The 23,258-nt window shown below is 34.4% G+C and overlaps 1 protein-coding gene across 9 annotated transcripts in view; it reads right to left on the minus strand.

Annotated features, from left to right (window-relative positions):
- AKT3 (AKT serine/threonine kinase 3) overlaps positions 1–23,258 on the minus strand; it is a 357,879-nt gene that overhangs the window by 53,520 nt on the left and 281,101 nt on the right. For all 9 annotated transcript variants that reach the window (XM_032137424.2, XM_058430705.1, XM_058430708.1 and 6 more), the window contains 3 exons: positions 20,691–20,813; positions 11,001–11,129; positions 50–264 (listed from right to left, as the gene is read on the minus strand). In XM_032137424.2, coding sequence (XP_031993315.1) covers positions 50–264; positions 11,001–11,129; positions 20,691–20,813 — 467 coding nt within the window. The remainder of the gene's footprint in view (positions 1–49; positions 265–11,000; positions 11,130–20,690; positions 20,814–23,258) is intronic.

Raw genomic sequence — 23,258 nt, forward strand, 5'->3', positions numbered from 1 at the left:
TTTTTAACCACATTCATCAGTAATTCACTAAGCGTTATTTGAGGCTTACCGTTTATTTGGATCCTTTATCAAGAGCCCCGAAAGCAATGATTTTGCATCTGAAGAGAGTGTTCGAGGAAATTTAATGTCTTCCATTAATATTAATTCAAAAAGTTTCTCATGGTCCTGGTTGTAGAAAGGTAACCGCCCACACATCATTTCATACATGACAACCCCTAGGCCCCACCAGTCTACTGCTCGGCCATAGTCATTATCTTCTAACACCTAAAAGTGAAATCAGTAAGAAGATTAATTATTACATGTTAACTTTTAAAGCATTGTTCATAAAACATAAGATTTTTACATAAAAATGAATCTTAACTTTCAAAGCTTAGGTAGTCTATTCTGAGATCTTGACATTTAAACTGTGAAGCATCCTACAAAAAATACAAATCACATCAAATATGTGAAATATTCAATACATATCCAGAAATGGCCAGTGTACAAAAAAAGGGGCAGGTCGTACAAAAAAAAAATCCCAAGTACATGAATATACATAAGGATCAAATGAAAAACGTTAGCTAGCATATTTACACATTTTTTCTTAGGCCTACTGACTTTTTCATTCTGGTTCCACCCATGTGGACTTTAAGTAACAACTCAGAGCTAGGGTGTGCTGATTATAGAGCACATAAAGTGCACTGCACATTCTTGCCTTAAGAAGAACTAAGTAATACAAATTAAACAGTGAAAGACAGTAGTAAACAAAGGCAATGTAATGGAGAAGTCTACAGGGCAAGACAACCATTAAAGTAAGTTTGAAAGACCTCTGGAGGCCCCTATATGTTTCAGCTCTTTCTGGAACTATTTAATAGACAAAGTGAATACAAAAGCTTATGGTATGAGCTGTAATAAACTTTGATAGCCACAGCTTTATACCTCACAACAAAAATTTCTGTTACGGCAAAAAAATGGACTTAATATCTGTGTGGTATATATCCTTAAAATTTTCCCAAAATATATTACATGCAAAATAAATGTAGTTAGAAATGATACAGAAGTGTCCGTTTGCCTATGCTGCAGCAACCTGTTCAAATGGGAACATGGTAACTTACCATTTGCCCCAGGAAAAATTTGGTTTTATCTTTTTATCAGATTTGTTCTTCATCCAATGGAATATTCCTCATCTATATGCAACTTTGAATATTTTATTTTAAAACTATATTTGATAATCTTAAAGCTTATTTTATTTGATCCTCTCGGCTTTGGAAAACCACATATATGAATTTATCAATTTAAAAACACTTATAACCGATTACAAAAGAGAACATTTGATAAGGACAAAGCAGTACTTGTGTTCCAAACTTTCTTGCTTCAAATTAAATATTTTCTGGAAGATTACTCTTACATGACTTTTATTTAAAATTTACCAATAATCTCACAGAATTACAGGTGATATTTTTGACAGTTACATTATGATTACCTAAAAATACTATGAAAGGCACTTTGGTAGGGTATTTAAAGACAAAGGATATAATTTATAAGAAAAAAATATATTACTTAAAAGATCTATTCAATAAGCATTTCTATTATGAAAAGATTTTTAATTCAATTATATCAATGTTTGTCTTACAGCTAAAAAACTGAAAACATCACTGGTAAGATATGAACACAAGTTTAGATCCTATGCTTTTCTAGAAATGTTTTGTAAGTCACAAACTAACAAAAAAACATTTTCTGGAAGAACAACAAATTCTAGTTTTCATCATTAGCGCAAAGAATGTCATATTTTTACTTGTTTGAAATGAGTAATTTGAGAACAAATAGAAAACAAAAAATAACCTAAAAAAGCAGAAGAAATTCTACTTCGTATTTACGTTAAAGGAAATGCTGCATGTATTATTTTAAAATCCCACTGACTTTTGATGATTCAAGGATCTATCTCATGGCCGATTAGTACAATGCACTGTTTGTGGGCCTTTATCTAATTGACACAAGATTTTAACTAATAACAACCAAAAATTTAAATCTAAGTAAACTTTAACTGCATTCCTACAACACCAACACAACAGTGGCATACACAAAAAGGAGCCAAATGTGGTTTTTAACCTCTTTTTTTTTTTTTCATAAAACCATAAAAAGCATAAAAGCTGGATTAACTGCCTCCCGAACCCACATTTCACCAGCCGGGTTCTCATCCCCAGCTGGCAAAACTGGCAATCCTTTATTTTTGTTTAAATACCTGGTTTGCAGCCAGACGGGAAAGTGAGTACATAAAAAAAGGGGGGTTTTATTTTTTAAGAGAAATAAGCAACTGAAAAATAAAACTGCATTGTAAAAAAATCTGTTTGATAAAATAAAATACATTTTATTTAGCTTTGTAAAATGAATATCGATTCCTAAAATAAGTGATTTTGCCTCTGAACATACGTGCCTTAATTGATCTACAGACACATAATGCTATAATTAGAACTGTTTGTCGTATCACTTTGTATTGAACAAAACTGATGTAATGTATTGTCTTCCTGACATGTAAACTTAACCAATGCTGAGGAGAAAACACCCTAACAACTAAAATCCCTCTTTACCTAAGAGACTTCACTATCAATTAGAAAGATTTTTGTCCAAATTTTATCTCCAAACAGCTATAAGATGAAACATACATAAATAATGATTACAGTATCCTACATGTGGATACATATGTTCCCACTATTCAAACAATCTCCTTTCTCTTTCCTGAATCTAAATTATTTCAAAACACAATACTTTTAAATACTCTGGAAATCCCACAGTCAAATTAACCAATTCGAATCCAATAACCTCTTTCACATTATTTTAAGAAGACAATTTTTCTCCCTCTACTCAAAGCACTTATTATTCTATAAATACATAACATATAAAATTTACATTTTTTTAACTTAAGGACTGCAAATTCTTTCTGGCTACCTCTGATAATTTTTTTTTCTAGCTAAAAGGCTAATTTATTTCATGGTTATTGTGAGGGCTGGCTGAAAGGTATGATAAACAGTGGTATAATGGACAGGTACAACAATGGTAGAGCATATTTCAACTTCATTAAAAGGTAATTTCTTATACAATTTGAATATAAATGCAGATCAAAATATGCTCCTGAAAAAATCCAGTGAAAGATTTATCTTGAAGAAATAAAATTCTGTCTCCTTTCCATAAAACCAACATTACTGACTTGTAAATGAAACCCAAACTTTAAATAGGAAAGCAGACATTTGGTATTTCTTCTACCCCTACAATCCTTTGTAACCACAGATGTAGTTGTATATTATACCTACCTCTAACACAAATGCCCAAACAGAGATGAAAGAGGAGATTTGGAACACCAAAAAAATGTAATTGTTAAAAAATGATGAGAGGTCACATCAAATGAAAACTTAAACAGAGCACAAACTCTGGAAAACAAGGCTTTATTTCTAATAGGAGCCAGAAATTGCTTTACTTTATGATACGATAAAACCTAAGACTCAAGGAGGTTACAGCAGATACAAATTAACATTAAATATCCTGGAAATATTTGATCAATATTTGATGAAGACACTTACATTTATAAAACAGCCAGGTGAGTTAAAACACATTAGTTCTTGAATTGTTATTAATTTCAAAGAATGATACTGAATGAGAAACTATATATTTTTAAATGATACTACCAATTCAAGTTACTAATGTAAATATTTATTTGGCTAATGGGCTTTTTCAAAACAAAAAAAAATCTATTCATTCCAATATTCGTTTACCAGGAGGATTTACTAGGAGGTTAAAGGGACCCCTCTCTCAGCTTGCCCACCAGGCCACACAATGCACCCAAGGCAAGCAATTATAAGGAGGCTCTGTATGCCCTGGAGTGGCTTACTGCTCAATCAATAATCCTGACAGAACAGATGGGGGAAAAAATTAAACATCTAAACAAACTGTCTGCACACCTATGTTGTGAAAGTAAACTGTGAACTTGGATGAACCAATTTACCACTAATTCAAAAAAAAAATGTTTTTTTCTGGTAGCCTTACATTTCAGGTAACTGATAGATGTGTGTTTTATACCTAAACATACATCTATATCATTTATCATTTAGGGGAGCCCTTCAGGTATTCTTAACATCACAGGTATGGGCTAAGAAAAAAAGACCTATAAATCTTCTCATTCAGATTTTAAAGTAAACTGCAGCTTCAGGAAAAGTATCCATTTCAATACATAAGATTATAAATTCTATAGCTGCTTGGTATTTTCTACATAAATATATATTTTATAACTATTTCTCAACTGCTTTAATAGTTCTTAAGTGACAGCAACTGTCAATGCCATTTGCTATGAATTAGAATGCTGTACGCTTTATGGCCACCTCTCCTAGCACACACAAATACTTGTACACAGTTAACATCGTATTTTCAAAAGCAAACTCTGGCTAGCACAGGAAAAATCCTTCGACAAGAGAAAGGCTAAATGGATACAATAATGATGATTAGCTCATACTTACACATATCTTCCAAGAGATTTCTATACTTCTTTTTTATTCTGAAGCAATAGACATTATGGGATTCCAAGAAACTGAGCCTTTATAACCCAAGTAACAATATCCATTGTAAAATACTATAGGTAATCACTAGTGTTTCCAGTTAGGGTTAGTTTTGTATACGTTCTCATGGTACAGATAATTTAAAATTAAACTTTGTGCTTAAACTAGAATCACACCAAAGTACTGAATGCAAATATTCTGGTAAAGCCAAAAGACCATATAACATTGAAAAGAAGTTAGGGCGAAAAATAGCTACTTTAAGAACTGACAGACCTCTAAGTAAGTAAAAGATGCCACTTATAAACATTGAGAGGCGTTAATTCCATTTTAGTTCATATTTAAACAATGTCCAATTATGAGATAAAATGGAATGGCTTTTAATATTACACAGAAAATCATATAAAATAGCAACATACTATAGAAAGAAATTAAATATATTCAACTAAATAGTAAGCCAACTCATATGAGAGAAGTTCTTAAATATGAATTCTAACTATAGAGCAGACAACTTCTATCTGAACTCATCCCTCTACTCCTTTAATGTTCCCTTTAATCATGGTGATGAGACCTTTTCTGAATTACCAGGAAGATGAAGGTTTTCAAAATTACCCCAGGTGGATAGATATCATATGAATTATTAATAAGTAAATAAAATGTTAGGGTTGTCCACAATTTTAGAAAGGCTACTAAAACAACTCTTTCTTTTCACAAAAAGCATAGAGATTCTAAGACTAGTTTTACAATCTGCTGGAATATAGTAGAACTTTGTGCAAAGACTAATCAGAATGTAACTACATGTGCTACTATTTTTACCTACAGATTAAATGTGCAAACATATGTAACTTTAGCCTCATTCATTTCTCTTCAGATCTCCTAAAAACAACATTGGCAGCACCCATGAAATGACATATTTTACATTTATTCTTTGTTGCATTTAAAATAAAGAAAATTCTGTTTAATACATTTCAAGCAAGTTAGCTTCTAACTATTTCCCACACCTACAACACTAGTCCACGCCCTGGCACCGCCTTTACTACCTTTTGTGGAAGTTAATAGATATCTTTGATTTTTAATTTATATAGAATTTAATCTCCATTTGTACTATGAGCTAACACAATGACTGAGCAAATCTTTGCATCAAAATAGTTATCAAAATATTCTCATCTATTTCAGCTATTTTAAAAATGTTACATTATATGCAAGATATTAAAGATAGGTTTCAAAGAAAAAATCAGGAAAATTTTGGCAAGCGAAATGTTTTCTAAGAATGGGGTTCTAAAAAACTAAAAAGAATGCATCAAATACTGCCCTTCAGCCACTGGAAAAACAAATCATTTTACATTTAGATGAAATAAAATTATATGCATTTTTCTCAATAGCAACCACAGCTAGATATTATATATTTCCCAACAATTAAGTCATTTTTTGCAATCTTTGTTAGTTCTAACTTGATTATCAAATAACTTTTATTTTTACACTATTACAGAAGTGCATTTCTCTAGGTTTCCAAAACCACCTTATTCAACCTTCCCCATCTGTCACCATCTGCTTCTTTTTAGCATGTACTTTTTGTGTGATCACATAAGCATGTGAAAAATAACTAACATTCAGATGATTATCTGCTGGTACATTTGAGGACTGGGCATAATAAAAGTGAACTGCCAAAACGCACTTAACACTTTTAATTTTGTTGGGTCTTGCATGTAAGCTACATTTGATTTTCAAACTGTTTTACAGTTGGAAAGTTGATCAGGTACTGCTAACTCAAGAGCAAAGCTGAGACTCTAAATAATTAGCACTGCATAAAATGGTTTGGATTCAATAGGAGCCAAATCAAATAATAAAATTTAACAGTAAGAGTTTATATGTGATTTCTAATTTCTTTTATAATTTCTAGGTGTGAAAATGCAGCACAGATTATAAAAACAAAATCCTCTCAAGATATCATATGGTCCATAATTTATTTCCTTCTAATGTACAAAAGAGCAAAAGTACATTCACTTAAAACTATACATGCAAATGCAGTTTTCAAAATGTAGCGCACTAAATGCATAGTGCATATGCCAGCTAGAACTGAACCACTGTAACCTGTTAAAAACACAAAACAAAACAAAAACTAGCCTTTTCTACATTAACAGTATTGTTAAATGCTTCCCAAGTTGGAAAACTGCATTGTAAGCTGCATTCTTCATCAAAAGAGATAAGAGAACAAATACCTTAAAAATATTCTTTTTTCAACAAATGGCATATTTATACTGTAAGTTTTATGTTTTCCTAATTTGCCATAAGAAACAAATTAAGTTCACTTAAAACTTAAGTTTATTTTAAAACCTGCCATGTATCTGACATTGGACATTTAATAAACTGGCTTTAAACTGATTTCTAACACTCTTTGTGAAATATCTTCAAAATATCCTTCACCTGTCTTTATACCAGATTAAAACAACGTAAAAGGTGAAGGAACACTACTGCTAGATGAAGTACAGGTTGCAGCAAGATTCCTACATAGTGTGTAAACAAATCTTCTGTAAAGACAGAAGGGAAAATGTTGACAGTGAGTCATTCATAAGAGAAGCAGTAGTCAAGAATGTATTACAGATTTGATACACAACTACTACTTCTAGTACTGTCAGGAAAAGCCCAGCATTAATAATGGTAATGTACTAGAAATTTCAAGGTCCAAAAAAAGTGAGAGACACCATCTGAGGTAAAAGGAAGAGGCTGGCTTCAGCTCCTGCCAATCCCTCCCTAACACTGACCATGTAAATCTGATCACAGTAGCGCCTTGCTCTCAATTCACAAGTGATTTTCCCTAGCCCACAGGATCAAATCTAAAACTCTGTTACATTTCAATCCCTATCTGTGTGTCCAGCCTCCTCTCTTCCTGCTTCCCCTTTTCCACTGCCGGACCCTCCCTGCAGGCTTAAGCACTTTTCCTTTTCCTTCCACTCCACTGTATGGAACTAGTAAAGCAGTTATTTTCTTGCACAGTACTAATTGTTTTCCGTATCTTATCACCTTAGTAAACAGCAAGCCACTTGAGGGCAAAAAACATTTTCTAACATCGTTGTATTCCCAGTACCTAATGTAATGCCTGATACTTAATAAATATTCAAAAATAATTCTTTGATGAATGAATGAGTGTCCTTCAGTAAAATGGTCCACGCTGAAGACCAGAATGAAGGAATTAAATTCTTATTTTTTTAAGGGTAAACACAGTCAAAGTTTAAAAATGCAGTATGTGACACAACATTTAAAATATAAAAGTTACAATTTCATAAGTTGTTTCAAGATTTCTCATAAATAATAACAACAATAATCACTCTTCCCTATAAAAACATGGTGTCTAGATTTGAATTATGAATCAATATGTATCCACCAAGGATGGGTATATAAACTGTTTTTAAAGACCAGACTTTTGAAGTATTAAAAAAGGTATACAGAAATGTTTTCTTGTCTTTAAAGAGAAACTGATAATTTTGTGGGAACTATAAACTTTCCATTCAGAAACAAGTGGACTCTTCTTGCATTAAATTCTTAATTTGTTCTTCAGTTGATGACATTGCATAGGAAATAATATCTTTGTTTCTCAGATCATCTGCTTCTTAAATGATATGTATTCATCTTCTTCAGAAATAATTTACCCTAATTGTGACACAGCTAATTTTGTTATTCTAAATATGGCATATCTTCTTCCATAGCAAATTTATAGCAGGGGTAACTGAACTCCAGAGAAACAAATAATTTTTTGTGACATTTATAAAAACAATTCTATTCTAGAAAATTTTTTATTTGAATAAACAAGAAACAGTGTTACTAAAGTTTTACCTAATTCAACCACAAAAATAGAGAATTCTAAACTACAAATTTTTAAAGAGAGAAAATTATATTTTTGGCAAGAAAATAACAGTAGGAAATTTATTGTATCTTAAATAGTAGCACTTCTTTACAATAACTTAATATTGTTGAAATGTAAATTTAATCCCTAGTTGAAAAGAACTATTAGAATAATAGACCAGCATGAGTTACTTTATGTATAAGGAATGCTAGTATCATTGGGGATTTATTTTACTTCCTAATTTCTTTTGATTACCTTTTCCTGTTGGGCATTTACAAAGCATTCATTTAAAAATTACAATTATTTATATTTGTAAGTGGTCTTCAAATTAGGATTTTGAAGGCCAGGACGTATGTAGTGTAAAAAGTAAAAGTGGGCTTTATAGTCAGACACACTAATTAGAACCTTCATTACACTTCTACCACCTCTTAGTTGTGTACAGATAACATTTAAATATTCTGATCTTATATTCCCTCACCTTTAAAAAAATTGTATTTGCTATCTATCATCAAAGATTATTCCAAATGTTAAATAATAGATGTAATACCCTTACACAGCATGTGGCACACAGTAGATGCTCATTAAATAGTTACCCTCACACATCAAATATTAACACCTCCCTATTTGCCTATAGCCACAATAACTGTATTGGAGTTTGAGGGGAAATGGAGCACCAGCTGCTCTCTTTGGAAAGCTCTTCCCTTTTACCTTTGCAATAGGTACCATCACTTTCCATCAACCATCACTTTCCCTGAACATAGTATCTGTGAAAGATGTTATTTTTCAAAGATGGCTGTGGCAGTATCTCCCATCTCACATGCTCTTCTGTAATGTAAAGGTGTGGTCTCTGTCTCTACCACTTAAACCTGTGCAGGCTTACAACTGCTTCAGGGAGTAAGGGTATGACAGAAATGACGTGTGACTTCTGAAAACAGGCCATAAAAGAAGATGCATAAACAAATGTTCATAGCAGCAGCATTATTCATAGTAGCCAAAAAATGGATGCAACCCAAGGTACATCAGCTGCTGAACAAATAAACAAAATGTGGTATATCCATACAAGGGAATATTATCCAGCCATAAAAAGGAATGAAATAAGTATAACATGCTAAAACAGGGAGGAACACTGAATTTTATGCTAAGTGAAAGAAGCCAGTCACAGAAGACTCCATACTCTATGATTCCATTTGTATGAAATGTCTACAATACGTAAATCTATAAAGACAAAAAGCACATCAGTGGTTGTCTGTGGGGGAAGGAAGAATGAAGAGCTAACGGGTATGGCGTTTCTTGCTGGAGTGATGAAAATATTCTGGAATTGGACAGCAGTGATAGTTGTACAACTCTGTGAACATACTAAAAATCACCAAGGTGTGTATTTTAAAAGAGTAAGTTTTATGGCATATGAATTGTACTCCAATTATAAAAATATCTGTGAAATCAAGTTTTTAAAAAGTTAATAGTCTTGGTGGTTTACTAGGTGGAAACAGAGGCACCATACAGCTTCTAACATGTTCCCTAGGACATTTGCTTTTAGGGCTCAGAGCCAAAGAAGTCTGACTGCATTGAAATTGTCATTATGAGGAAGTCCAGACCCATGGAGAGAAGGGCTACATATAAGTGCTCCTGCCAACAGCCCAAATAAGGTACCAGTGGACAGCCAGCAGAACTGTCAGACTTGTGAGTGAAGATGCTTCCTGATGACTCTAGTCTCCAGCCATAGAATCATGCTCTCACTGTAAAGTCTTTCAAGCTGAGACCTCATACATAGTGGAGCATAAACTAGCTATCCTTGCTGTACCCATCTGCATTCCTGATTCAGAAAATCCATTATTTTATATAAAATGGTTGTTTTCCACTGCTAAGTATTAGGGTGGTTTGTTACACAGCATTAGTAATTGGGACACCATCTACAGCCACACCACACCATTTAATCTTGCTTTTTTTTTTGTTTATGAAACTTAAGACATTATGTTATTTATTTATTTTTATTCTGTCTCCCTCTACTGAAAGTTAAGTTCCCTGAGACTAGGATCCTCTTCTGTCTTGCGCCTGTAACCACATCATCCAGAAAAGTACCTGATGTACAGCAGATACAGAATAAATATTTATTGAATAAACAAATTAATAAATTATTGTGGAACCCTTAGCACAGGGAAGTTACCAGTTTGGAGCTTACTTTGACATAAATTCCAAAACGTAGCTACTGTCATTTCAATAATTTTCCCAATAAAATAATTTTAAATAAACCCACAATACTATAAATTAAAAATCACTGTTGTTTCTAAGGAAAGTCCAAGATGGTTTATAAATGTAAATACTCTTGCTGAAATCAATTATTCTATTTTAATAAATGAATCAAAATGGGTATAGCCAAGATAAAATGGATATGGCCAAGAAATAAAAATTGATTTAACTGACTTTAGTACCTTTGTGCTTATAGTTTATAAAATTTAATTTCAGTATATTCTTGAACCTACAATATCCTATCATAACAAATTAAGAGCCAAAAAATATTGATTCAGGTTGAAATGTAGATAATAGTAGTAGGTACTACAGTTAACTTTTAATGCTTAAATGGTTTACTTTGCAAAACATTATGTCAATGTTACTTTCCTATTAATGGAACCAAAGCCTACCTCTGGTGCCAGATATTCCGGAGTGCCACAGAATGTCTTCATGGTGGCTGCATCTGTGATCCCTTCTTTGCAAAGTCCAAAATCTGTAATTTTTATGTGGCCATCTTTATCCAGCATTAGATTCTCCAACTGTGTATTAAGAAAAATGACATAATTTGTTCTATAGTCTTCAACAACAGGAAAATACCATTTTGAAAAACTACTGAATGCTGAGTATTTTGGAAACAGGACATAGTTGTAGCTAATAGAACGTTCAGTACTTACAAACTCTGTTGCTTCATGTGTAAAAAGAAACGTTTTATAAAATATTTCATGATGATAAAATTATCTATTTTTAAACCGATGGGAATGAGTGATATAGCTTTAAGAGCCATTATTTTGTAAGTTCTGAAAATTAAAGCCTAATCAACTTTTCAAAGCAAACATCAATCCTCTTTTTTTAAAAAAGAAAATGTGATCTAAACAATCCCAAAGAGATGAGCATCTTCTTCTAGATATATACAGATGGTTTTCAACAATTTCTCCTGGGAATCTATTGCTATTATAAAATATTCACTTACAGAAATGTTTTTGGTGGTGCTTGTAAATCAAACCTAAATCTTATTTTGTAAGGTAAGGCGATATCCTCTTTTGCAGTTCTTTGTAATAAAGAAATACCAACCCTTTTAAACATAAAAAGAAAAAGAATATCAAAGTCAAACAGTCACCAGTTAATAAAAATATATAGCATAAATGTCATAAAGTTGGACTCTCTTTGAACCCATTAATTCAAAACACCAAAGAAAATCTTAAAGATTTAACCAAGTAACAGGATCATGTGCCTCAAGCAGAAAATTATGAAATGTAAGACAGGAGGAATTTGTGCAAAGTCAACACAATTAGAAATAACAATGTAACCATCCAGTTCCCCTCCAGCTAATTTGAACCTAAGATCATGATTATCATCAAACAAAGATACAGATGAGTTCTGAGTTGTGATCATACAACTTTATGTATTCAGGGCCCATAAAACTTTGCCTAGTCATGTAGACACAACCTAAAGGTAGTTCTTCTGTCATACTGAAAAAATACACAAAATGTGAAAAGTATATTAACAGGATAAATGATAGTTAACTTTTATTTAAGGAATAGATTCTTTTTTTTTTTTTTTTTGAGACGGAGTCTTTCTCTGTCCCCCAGGCTGGAGTGCGGTGGCGCGATCTCGGCTCACCGCAACCTCCACCTCCTGGATTCACACCATTCTCCTGCCTCAGCCTCCCGAGTAGCTGGGACCACAGGCGCCCACCAACACGCCCAGCTAATTTTTTTGTATTTTTTAGTAGAGATGGGGTTTCACCGTGTTAGCCAGGATGGTCTCGATCTCCTGACCTCGTGATCCACCCGCCTCGGCCTCCCAAAGTGCTGGGATTACAGGCTTGAGCCACCGCGCCCGGCCAGGAATAGATTCTTATTCTACTCCTTAATGTGATGACATTTGAAAGAATGTACCTGGACTCTGAAGTTAATATCAAATTTAAAACAGATCTCCACTTAAGAACATAAACAGATATCAGTCATATAAAATATGTTATCATACTCTCTGCCATATTGTCAAATGTCTTATAAACCAGACACTAAATACAGTTAGGCAAGTTGTGTTCACTGAAGCAAAGCAAAGATCAGAACAGACAAAAGTCTTTTTTTTTTTTTTTTTTTTTTTTTTTTTTTTTTTTTTTGGAGACAGAGTCTCGCTGTCGCCCAGGCTGGAGTGCAGTGGTGCAATCTCAGCTCACTGCAGGCTCCGCCCCCCAGGGTTCACGCCATTCTCCTGCCTCAGCCTCCCTTTTTTATAGTACTTCAATGTGCCATCTAACTAAACCAAACGCTTGATATACATTTCATGTATAGCATATCTCACAGAGGTAAGTCTGGCTTCAATTTTTTTCTACAGAAAGCTGAATGAACCAATAAAATATACTGCTGAACCTTAAAAAAAATTTTTCTTTTTTGAGACAGAGTCTCACTCTGCCACCCAAACTGGAGTGCAGTGGTGCAATCACAGCTCACCACGACCTCTGCCTCGGAGGCTCAAGCCACCTCAGCCTCCTGAATGGCTGGGAACATGGGCACATGCCACCATGCCTGGCTAATTTCTTAATTTTTTATAGTGACGAGGTCTCACTTTGCTGCCCAAGTTGGTCTCGACCTCCTGGGTTCAAGCAATCCACCCATCTCAGCCTCTCAAAGTTCTGGGATTACAGACATGAGCCACCATGCCCGACCAAATCAAATTTTTTTATTTTATCCAAACTCAGTTATCTTGCATCTTCCTGTTTCTCCACCAGCCAGAACCTAGAAACCAAGCCCAGTTTGCACAAATGACAGTAAGTCTTGTATATTGAAACCAATCAGAAACATCAAGAGTCTTCAACTCTCCTATTTTCTCTTTCTGCCTTGGTCTGTCTCTTCTCAGCCTCCGGTTTCTCTCTTTTTTCCACCTCTTTCAAACAACCTCTCTTCTTCCTCCCTCCCACTTTGCCATAATGAGAAACGTTAAGTATATACTAAAGCTTCTGTTGTTTTACTGAATAAAAATGTGTATGCCCTGTTATTAATTTTTAAAAATATGCTTAATATATAAATATAATATATAAAATGCTGAAGATCTTTAGTGAATACTCTTTTACGAATATAATACATTAACAATTCTTGTAAAAATTCCAAATAATACATAATATTGAACAAAATGTGAGTGTACTTTCTACATCATTCCATTCCCATCTAGTTTGGTGTGTAACGTGCCAATACTCCTCACATGCTTGGTATGCATGGGAAAGTCTTCATGGAAACACGACAGACAGGATGCACTATTTCTCCACATTTTGACAAAGCTATTTTTGAAGTGGCTGGATACAGAAAAACCAAAATGTATAAACACTGCTTTTTAATACCAAGCTCTGTGTGTATGTGTGTGTGTGTAAAATTCTGACTTGCATCTAATTCTGTAACCTCGTATCTCATCTCTGAGCCTCAGATCATGGTTGTGAGATGAAGAATGAAATGAGATGCAAGGATAGGTTTGGGTAAGGAATAGGTTGAGGGTGACCAACTCCCAGTTTGCCCAGAACTGAGGTGTTTCTCAGAATGCAGGACGTGTAAGTGCTATAACTAGGCAGTCCTGGGCAAACCAAGACAGCTGGTTACCCTACTTGTTTTATAAATTAGCTTTTAAAAAAATTACAATGATATAGTAAGAAATAAGATAAGCCTAAGGGATGATTGAGAGACACGGGGTAAGGGTCATGGCCATGGGGAATGGTAGCATACTGCCTGGGAGGCAGTAGAAAGCAAAATGGATAAGACTATGGGTTCAAGTCAGAGGGTTCATATTAAAATTTGAGCTTTATCCCTTATTCACTGTGTGACCTTGGGCATATTATTAATTTCTATGTGCTTCAATTTCATCTATAAAACAAAAGTAAATAACAGTAACAATCTCAAAACAATGATAGTTTTGAGAAATAAATGAGATGCTAAATGCAAACTTAACATACCATAAGAATTGAATAAATGAACTGATCTTTTCTTAAAACATGAAGAGTTTAAAGGCTTATTTGTAAATTGTCATGATGTGGGCTCTTCTAAACAACACTGTATTTTAAAGAAAAGAACAAAGTTCAAGAGTGGAACCCTATAAAACATTTCTGTTGGCTCAATGACTGCATTAAAAATACTTTTCAATATGCAATAATTTAAGTAACAAAACACAGGCTAGGCACAGTGGCTCATGCCTGTAATTCCAACAATTTGAGAGGCTGAGGCAGGCAGATCGCTTGAGCTCAGGAGTTCGAGACCAGCCTGGGCAACATGGTGAAACCCTGTCTCTACCAATAATACAAAAAATTAGCTGTGCGTGGTGGTATGCGCTTGTGGTGCCAGCTACTCTGGAGGCTGAAGCAGGAGGGTTACTTGAGCCCGAGGTGTGTGGGGAGGTTGTAATGTGCAGAGATGGTGCCACTGCACTCCAGCCTGGGTGACAGAGTGAAATCCTGTCTCAAAAAAACAAAACACAAATATTTTATAATTTTCTTTTTTTTTTTTTGAGACGGTCTCGCTCTGTTGCCTAGGCTGGAGTACAGTGGCACAATCACAGCTCACTGCAGCCTCAACCTCCCAGGCTCAATTGATCCTCCCACCTCAGCCTCCTAAGTACACAGGCGTGCACCACTACCACGCCCTGCTAGTTTTTGTTTGTTTCTTCCTTTCTTTTTTTTTTTTTTTTTTTTTTTTTAAGAGATGGTATTTTGCCATGTTGCCCAGGCTGGTCCCGAACTCCTGGGTTCAAACAGTCCGCCCACCTCTGCCTCCCAAAGTGCTGGCTTGGGCTACTGTGCCCAGCCTCATAATTTCCCAGTTATTTTGAAGTAGTATCCACATTCTTCTATCAATTACTTTGTCTTCTCTCACCATCCTAAAACGTCATTTTGCTGAGCATGAATGACTAAAACTTGTCCACCAAAAGTACTAGCTTAAAAAATAATATCCCCAAATCTAGTCTTGTATAAAGATAAATCAGGAGATAATAAAATGTCCAGTTCTGTTATACAATACAGATAATTTTACTCAGGATGCATTAACAGAGTTTCTGTAAAATACAAGAACCATTAGTAGGGTGATTCGTAAACCTGCAGAATGCACAGAAACACCTGTAAGTCTTTCCAAAGCGTATCAATGGCCTAGATATATCAATAACATCTGGAAATCACTGTCTTGGTTCATTTAACACTAACATAATGTAAGTAGTATCTCCATTATTTACAGTAGTCATACATTTTTAGGAATCTCTCTACTGTGTAAAGGAGGAAGAAAAATATTTACAAATGATCTTTCTTTAGTCTTCTCTTCTAAATCTCTTTCCTTCTTCCTTTTGTTAGCCACATAATATGTAATGCATATTGTCACTGACTGCTTAGGTACTCTAAATTTAAGAAACTTTACATGCATCTGTTTGATATTCACAGCCAATCTTAGTTTCCAAGATGGAGAGTAGGGCAGCATGCTTATGCTTAATGGATGCATCCACTAACAAAAGTAGTGATGAAGTCAAATACGAAGTCATAAGAAACAAGATTGTATATTAAAAATCTAAGTAATGCTTACTATTTCTATCAGAGGGTTGTTATCTAAAAGGTGCTTTTGAGGAGACAAAAAAAAAAACTAGACACAATACGTCATAGAATTTCCACCAAAAAAAGGGCAACATTTTTTGCCTAGCTCAAGTGGACAGGCATTATTTGACAGAGGGTCTTGATTCAGTGTGTATATGAAGAAACGGTAGATTTTAAAATCTTTATTCCTGTGCTTAGTGGGCACAAAATTGTAACAAAAATTACTATGTTTCCTCCTGTTCTTGCTGATGGCTAGCATAAAATTAAACTTTAAAAATCCTAGCTGTCTTTAATACAGTGCTTCCCAACCTTTTACATTTCACAGTAAAATAACAATTGAAAGTTGTGGGGCATACCAGGTTCACTGGACAAGATGCTTGAAACCAGAACTCACTGGCCTGGAAGCTTCTCTGAACACTTTGCAGGCCGAGGCATGGTTGTAACCTGTTTGTAGCACCCAGTCTGAGAAGCTATGCTTGAATGTAGGCCAGACTAAATATTTGAAAGTTAAAAAACACCATATATATGGTATCATTTTAATTAAATGACTGACATTGTGATTAAACAAAGGAATGAAAATAGCAGTTCCTAAGGGCTCCGATGACTACTGCAGCAATAGCAATAAACAATTCCTGTCACTCACTCTTACACCACATTTTAGCCCACATACATCAAACTCAGTTTTAGGCACCAAGACTCACTCAGGTCCAAGAAGGTAGTAAGGAATTCCTACTCTGCACACTGCAGGTTTAAGTTTACGGGCATCCAGTGCCAAAATGTCACAAGTTGACCTGCAGAAACTGAATGACCATGAAATGAGGAAAGTGTGCTGAAATCCCGAAAGAAAAACGTTTCTTCACTTCAACCTCTTAATCCAGAAAAGGACTCATCATGTAAAGAGACCCCAAATAGGTTGCCAGGTTATTTACAAATTTATTACGTATAAGGAACATAGTCCAATACTAGTACAATTTGATTTTAGAAGTGGAAGGAATGAAGAGCAGTGGCTTAAGATTTCTATATAGGAGGAAATCCAGTGACCATCTGGTTAGAAGTGGGAGCTGGGGAGTATCTTGAGACTCAGCAAGCAAAGCAAGCATGCTCTCCCCACTCAAACTGCATTTATTTGAGGTGAACATCAGGGAGCTGAGGAGGACGAGGAGGGCTATGATAAAACTCTCTGAAGCCACCCCTTCGTGCCATTACTGAGTGTTAGAAAGTATCTAAATTTATCTGGTGCTTTCTCATATTAATACTGTAAATGGTTAACTATTCTCACATTAGGTGGAAAACAAGATTAGGTGTTCTACAAATAGGAAATAGCAACAACTTAAGTATTATTTTCTCCCCTAAACTAGCAAGAAATTAATTCTTAATGAATTCCAATATAGTTATATTCACCTTTGCAAATGTCCCTGTTCAGCCTATGCTGTGCTTAGATGGCCACAGTCATTGGTTGTATTTGTAAAATAAGAGCTAAGTAGAAAAGAAGATTTCAACATATAATTTGCGCCACTGAAGAAGTCTTTGAAGAGATTTCTTCAAATTTTTGGGCAATCGTGAAGCAACAGCAGTTTTCCTTAAGTAATCACAAGGAATTTGGGTCCTTAATAAAAATAAAACTTCATTACATGATGTGTATTGACAAATTAAATGAACTTACTTTCTAAAGTACAACAAAGGTTTCAACAATTTTTCTGTTGCTAAAAACACTAATTTATTAGGAAACAGGAACTGATAAAAATATCTTCAGTTAACCTGCACATAAAAGAAGGCTCTGCCTCCAATGTGAATGAGACAGCGGCAAACGGGTATGGATTTACTTGAGAAGTGCTGCTACTGTAGGCATAGCAATTGGATTTGCATTTGAACAAAGTCAAAGTTATTAGTAATGAGAACAGAGACAAATCTGAGACTGATCAAAGTGGGTACCTAAATCAGTTCGTGATAATGTTCTTTAATACATCTGGTATAAATATATTTGAAACACTCATTCTCTTACCTTCTGCAGTTTAATTTGAAGTTTAGGCTTACAAAGATTTCCCAAAGTTAATCCAATGTATCCCCCCTCTATAATTTCATTTCAACTCTAGAAGTCAGAATGATATAGTGACAAGAACATTCAATAAGAAGCTAGGATTATGAGTCCCAAAAATCCTGACTGCTATCAACTCAGGTCATTACTTTTAGTAAGTCATTTACTAGGCTTCTAGGTTTGAAGGAGATCACCTATAAATTAAAGACCAGCTCGAAATTTCTGTGATCTTACTTAAAATATGTCATTGTATTATAAATAATCCTGTTACCATGGATACAAGTAACATTTGTGTAAGTTTTGGATGTTTGATTTCTTATGTTACATGGATTTTTCTAGGTGTACCTTTACAGTTTCTGTCCTATGCTAAATATATATTTAGATCTTTAAGTTAAGGCTATATTTTTTAAGAAATAAACTCAGGGAGCAGAGACCACTTAATTTTCTAGTAAACTTGGTGAACTGTGCATGTGGTAACTAATTGACTGATATTCATATATAAAGTAGGTACTTTATTTTGCAGTTTGACAAATTTAGTCTAATTCCATCATCAGAAAGAATGGGGCAGTGGAACTCACTTAATGAGCTTCAGTATACCAATATGTTGGCTGGGCATGGTGGCTCATGCCTGTAATCCCAGCACTTTAGAAGGTCGAGGCCGGCGGGTCACGAGGTCAGGAGATCGAGACTATCCTGGCCAACTCCGTGAAACCCTGTCTCTACTAAAAATACAAAAATCAGCTGGGCGTGGTGGCACATGCCTGTAATCCCAGCTACTCAGGAGGCTGAGGCAGGAGAATCACCAGAACCAGGGAGTTGGAGGTTGCAGTGAGCCAAGATGGCACCACTGCACTCCAGCCTGGCGACAGAGCGAGACTCCATCTCAAAACACACACACACACACACACACACACACCCAATATGTTGATTCATTTGATGAGAAATGATTAAAGAAGAAAAACTGACCAAGACCATAATCAATACTGCAATCAAATGAATATTCTTTTCTTTAGCAGTCTTTAAGCTAATAATTCAATCTTTTGAATTTAAGCTTTCTGGATGTTACCTATTACTTCAAAATTGTTCTAATTTCCTTAAATCTAAGCCTCCATGTTTTTATCCTTCCCCTTTTCACCCCTACAAATAGGATTCATAAAACATGTAGTGGGAATGCGAGAAGTGGGCTCAGGAAGAGCAGAGCTAACTACTTCTAAGTATATTTGGAAAGTTAACACATATTTTGTCATGCCACATAACTAATTCCTTTAAAGAAATTGATATTTAAGCCATTTAGACAGTATAGGATTATCTGGCCATGCAGATACATGAATGCTGAATTCTGCCATATTCCTAGTTATAAAGAGATTCAGGCTAAATACAATCAAACTATTAATTTGTATTAATCTTTAGCCCATTTTGGCACTTAAACAGTTGGTCATCTCTGATCTAGATGTTTTATAGGTACATAGTTCAGTTTTTCCTATATACAACATCTTACAGCTTCTATATACCTCATTTCAAACAAAACAGAATTTCATAAAAGCCTCATGTAACTTGTTTCTACCAATCATTATGTTACATGAAATAGTATTTGATCAATAAGGCAATTCTGTGTCAAATTTTATACACAATTTGCTTCTTACAAAAGTAAGACTAACATCTAGAATTTATTCAAAATGTGTCGTGGTACAAATTCCTTTAATGTCGCCAACCTAATTCATAACGCTGTCAAGAGAATTACTATTACCTTGTATGAGTTACTCCAGGGATCAACAAATGACAACCTGTGGACTAAATTGAGCCCATCGCCTATTTTGTTTACTGGAACATAGCCAAACATATTCATTTACATACTATCTGAGGCTGCTTTTACCCTACAATGATGGAGTTGAGTAGTTTACAAAAGAGACTATATGAACAGCAAAGCCTAAATTACTTTGTCTGCCCTTTACAGAAAGTTTGCCAACCCTGAGCTATCCTAAGGGTCTCATCATAATGAACTTAGAGCAGTCAAGCCACTATTACCAACAGAACAAATAGAGTGCTTTCATAAATAAAGCACGAGGCACATTAATACATGGTTATTATATTAAAATGCTTCCGGTATTTAAAACCACCCAAAGTTAATGCTAAAATCAAAATGAGTATGTTCCTTCCAATAGTCTTACTATGTTTCTTCATAAAACATTTCTGTAAACATAATAAAACTTGTTTTAAATGTAACTTGTGAAGTTATTTGACTTAATCACGTTTAACATTTTTATTTGATCCAAGCAATCGAGCAGAAATTACTTTGCAAATCAAAAACTCACACATAAATCAACTACATACATGTTAGTGAAAAAAATTTCCTTCAAATGTAGTGAACTAAATTTTTCAAACATAGGGCTTTTTTCCCAACTAAATCTGCTTTTCTCAAAACTGTATAACTTTGTAATTACTTTATGTTTGTCCCTATAGTCTCTGCAAAAACAAATTTTGATTACTTTTTTTTTTTTTTTTTTTTACCTTGAGATCACGGTACACAATCTTTCCGGAATGTAGATAGTCCAAGGCAGAGACAATTTCTGCACCATAGAAACGTGTGCGGTCCTCAGAGAACACCCGCTCTCTCGACAAATGGAAAAACAGCTGCAGGGTAAACAGCAGGGACAGGATTGTAATAATTACTGATTTAGTGGGGGAAATTAACACAAACATAAAACACCTCTCATCACCATATTGTGATGATAGATAGTGTACTCTCAGTGGACACTGAACACTCTTAGACAGCAGCTGGCTTATCTTTTCCAGGTTTCCAAGGGGAAACTGCGAGCTGTTAAATCAGCGTTTTAATCAATATACCAATCTTGTTTAAGGCATTCTGCTTGCTATCCATTTAACCTTCAGTTACCAGAGGAAAAAAGTATGCATCATCAGATTGCAATCTCCCCCTCACTATACTGTTGCTTCACTCTTCAAGGATTAGGTATTGAGACATTACTAAAATAAATGAACAGAAGCATAGATATATTTTCTACTTAATTATTTGATTTCAAAGACAAGACTGTCAATTTGCTGAAACTGATTTACGCGAACTTGTTATATTCTACAATTTTTGATTCATCATGATATCTCTAGAAATATTTTCAAAGTAGAAGTCAAATTATTATTGAATTCTATGGTGAGAAACTTTAAGGTTTTACGTTTTTAATTTATTTTAGTAACACCCAAAATGAACTGAGAAACATCCATTATTCCCATCACAGTTCTCAATGTATATTCTATTTTCAATAATAATTAGCTACAATGCCAGTCCTTTCTCATATAATCACTTAAAACTATAAGCCCATAAATTTCCTAGTCAACCACTTAAAACACATACCATTCGACAGTCAACAAACATTCACTGGGTGCTTACTGTGACCAAGCACCCAGCTCTCCAATAGGCCATTTCTTCATTAAAGAAACTACAAATATTATCTCTCAACTGGACAACATACATGAAGAAAGAGCAGGTTTCAGGCACTGTGAATTGACTATCAATCTTTGTTGTTGAAACATGCTTAGAACAATGAAAGATTGTTCACAATGCTGAGTATATTGCCAGGTATCGTGGTTATTAATAGATATACAATACATGTCTGTGAAAAAAATGAACCAATCAGCCAATGTACCCTTGACTGCAAGATCAGAAATTATTCCCTTACATAGATCATTGACTCGTAATGTTTCTACAAAATTGGTGAAAATGATGGTTAAGATTTGTTCTGCAAACACCAAAGTCATTATTTGAAGTAAATAAAACAGGCTCCCTACAAATTCATTCTTCCTCATTCCCACCCCCACCTTTGCTTAACAACATAAGATAAGCTTTATGCATGACCCATTGGCACAGTAAACAGACAGAGAAAATATCACCTATAGCCCCAAAAAGTGTAGCACAACAATAATTATATTAAAACTAAAATATTTTGCAGTCTCTGAACTTTAAGGCTTCCTATTATATTACTGTATTTTATCAAATCTCGTATGCTACCAATTGGGACTGCATCATCATTTTATAAAACACCAAGGAAAAAAAGGTTGTCAGTTAAAACTACAACACATGATCTATTCTAAAAGGCATTCTGAATACAGAAATGTTAAGTATGTCTTCCAAATAATCAAATACAGTATGTGAAAAGTCAAGTCATTTATACAATTACTCAGGGATATTTTAAAAAATTCATTCATTTCATATAGTTAGATATATATTATCAATGTATTACCAGCCTAACAAGGATAGAAAGTAGAAGGAACCACGTTTTCCAGGTTAAAATAATTTCTGCCATGCAAGATACCACTAACTTGGTATGAAAAGATCGTGTGATCTCTATGTGGAGTTGCGGTAGTCTTCTAATGAGATGAAAATAGTGATTAAGTTTCTAAATTTTCTTAAAAGAATGTCAAGCCTACTACCCACTCATTTAACTTTACAAAAAATATGGATCCTCCCTAAATCAATATAATATATGCAAGATTCTAGATCTTTATTTAGACTGTGTATCTTCAATGTGTCTGCCAGCCAATTTCTATAAATGTATCAGCTAAAAATTATATTTAAGGGAAAGAATTTACTTCTCAGTCTGCTATCTGATGTGTACCCTTACTACTTTATGGAACTTATTCTTGTTAAGATAACCAACAACCTCTTAATCGCCAAATCCAGTAATCTATTTACGGTCTGCACTGCTTCTTCCAATTTTGAAGCTTAGGACATCACCTACTGCCCTCTTTCTTGAAACATATTTCTGGGCTTTGGTAATACGACTCTCTCCTGATTTGCCTCCTAACTCTCTGGCTAATCCTTCTCAGTTTCTACTTTGGCTCTGAACCAACTTTTCAATTCAGCATTCATTTAGTGAGTATCAATTATTTTAAAGCCACTGCTGGGCACTGGAGAAGAAAAAGAGGGAATACAGTGATAAGACAGAATCTCTTATGTTTACAAGCATTGAGTGTGGTAACATTCTCATGAGTATACAATTAACTCCAAACCCATCAAGTTGTTCCTATTAAATATATACAGCATTCTGTATATCAATCATAACTCAA

The sequence above is a fragment of the Hylobates moloch genome, unplaced genomic scaffold, assembly GCF_009828535.3.
Source record: "Hylobates moloch isolate HMO894 unplaced genomic scaffold, HMol_V3 SCAFFOLD_18, whole genome shotgun sequence".
Lineage (NCBI taxonomy): Eukaryota > Metazoa > Chordata > Mammalia > Primates > Hylobatidae > Hylobates > Hylobates moloch.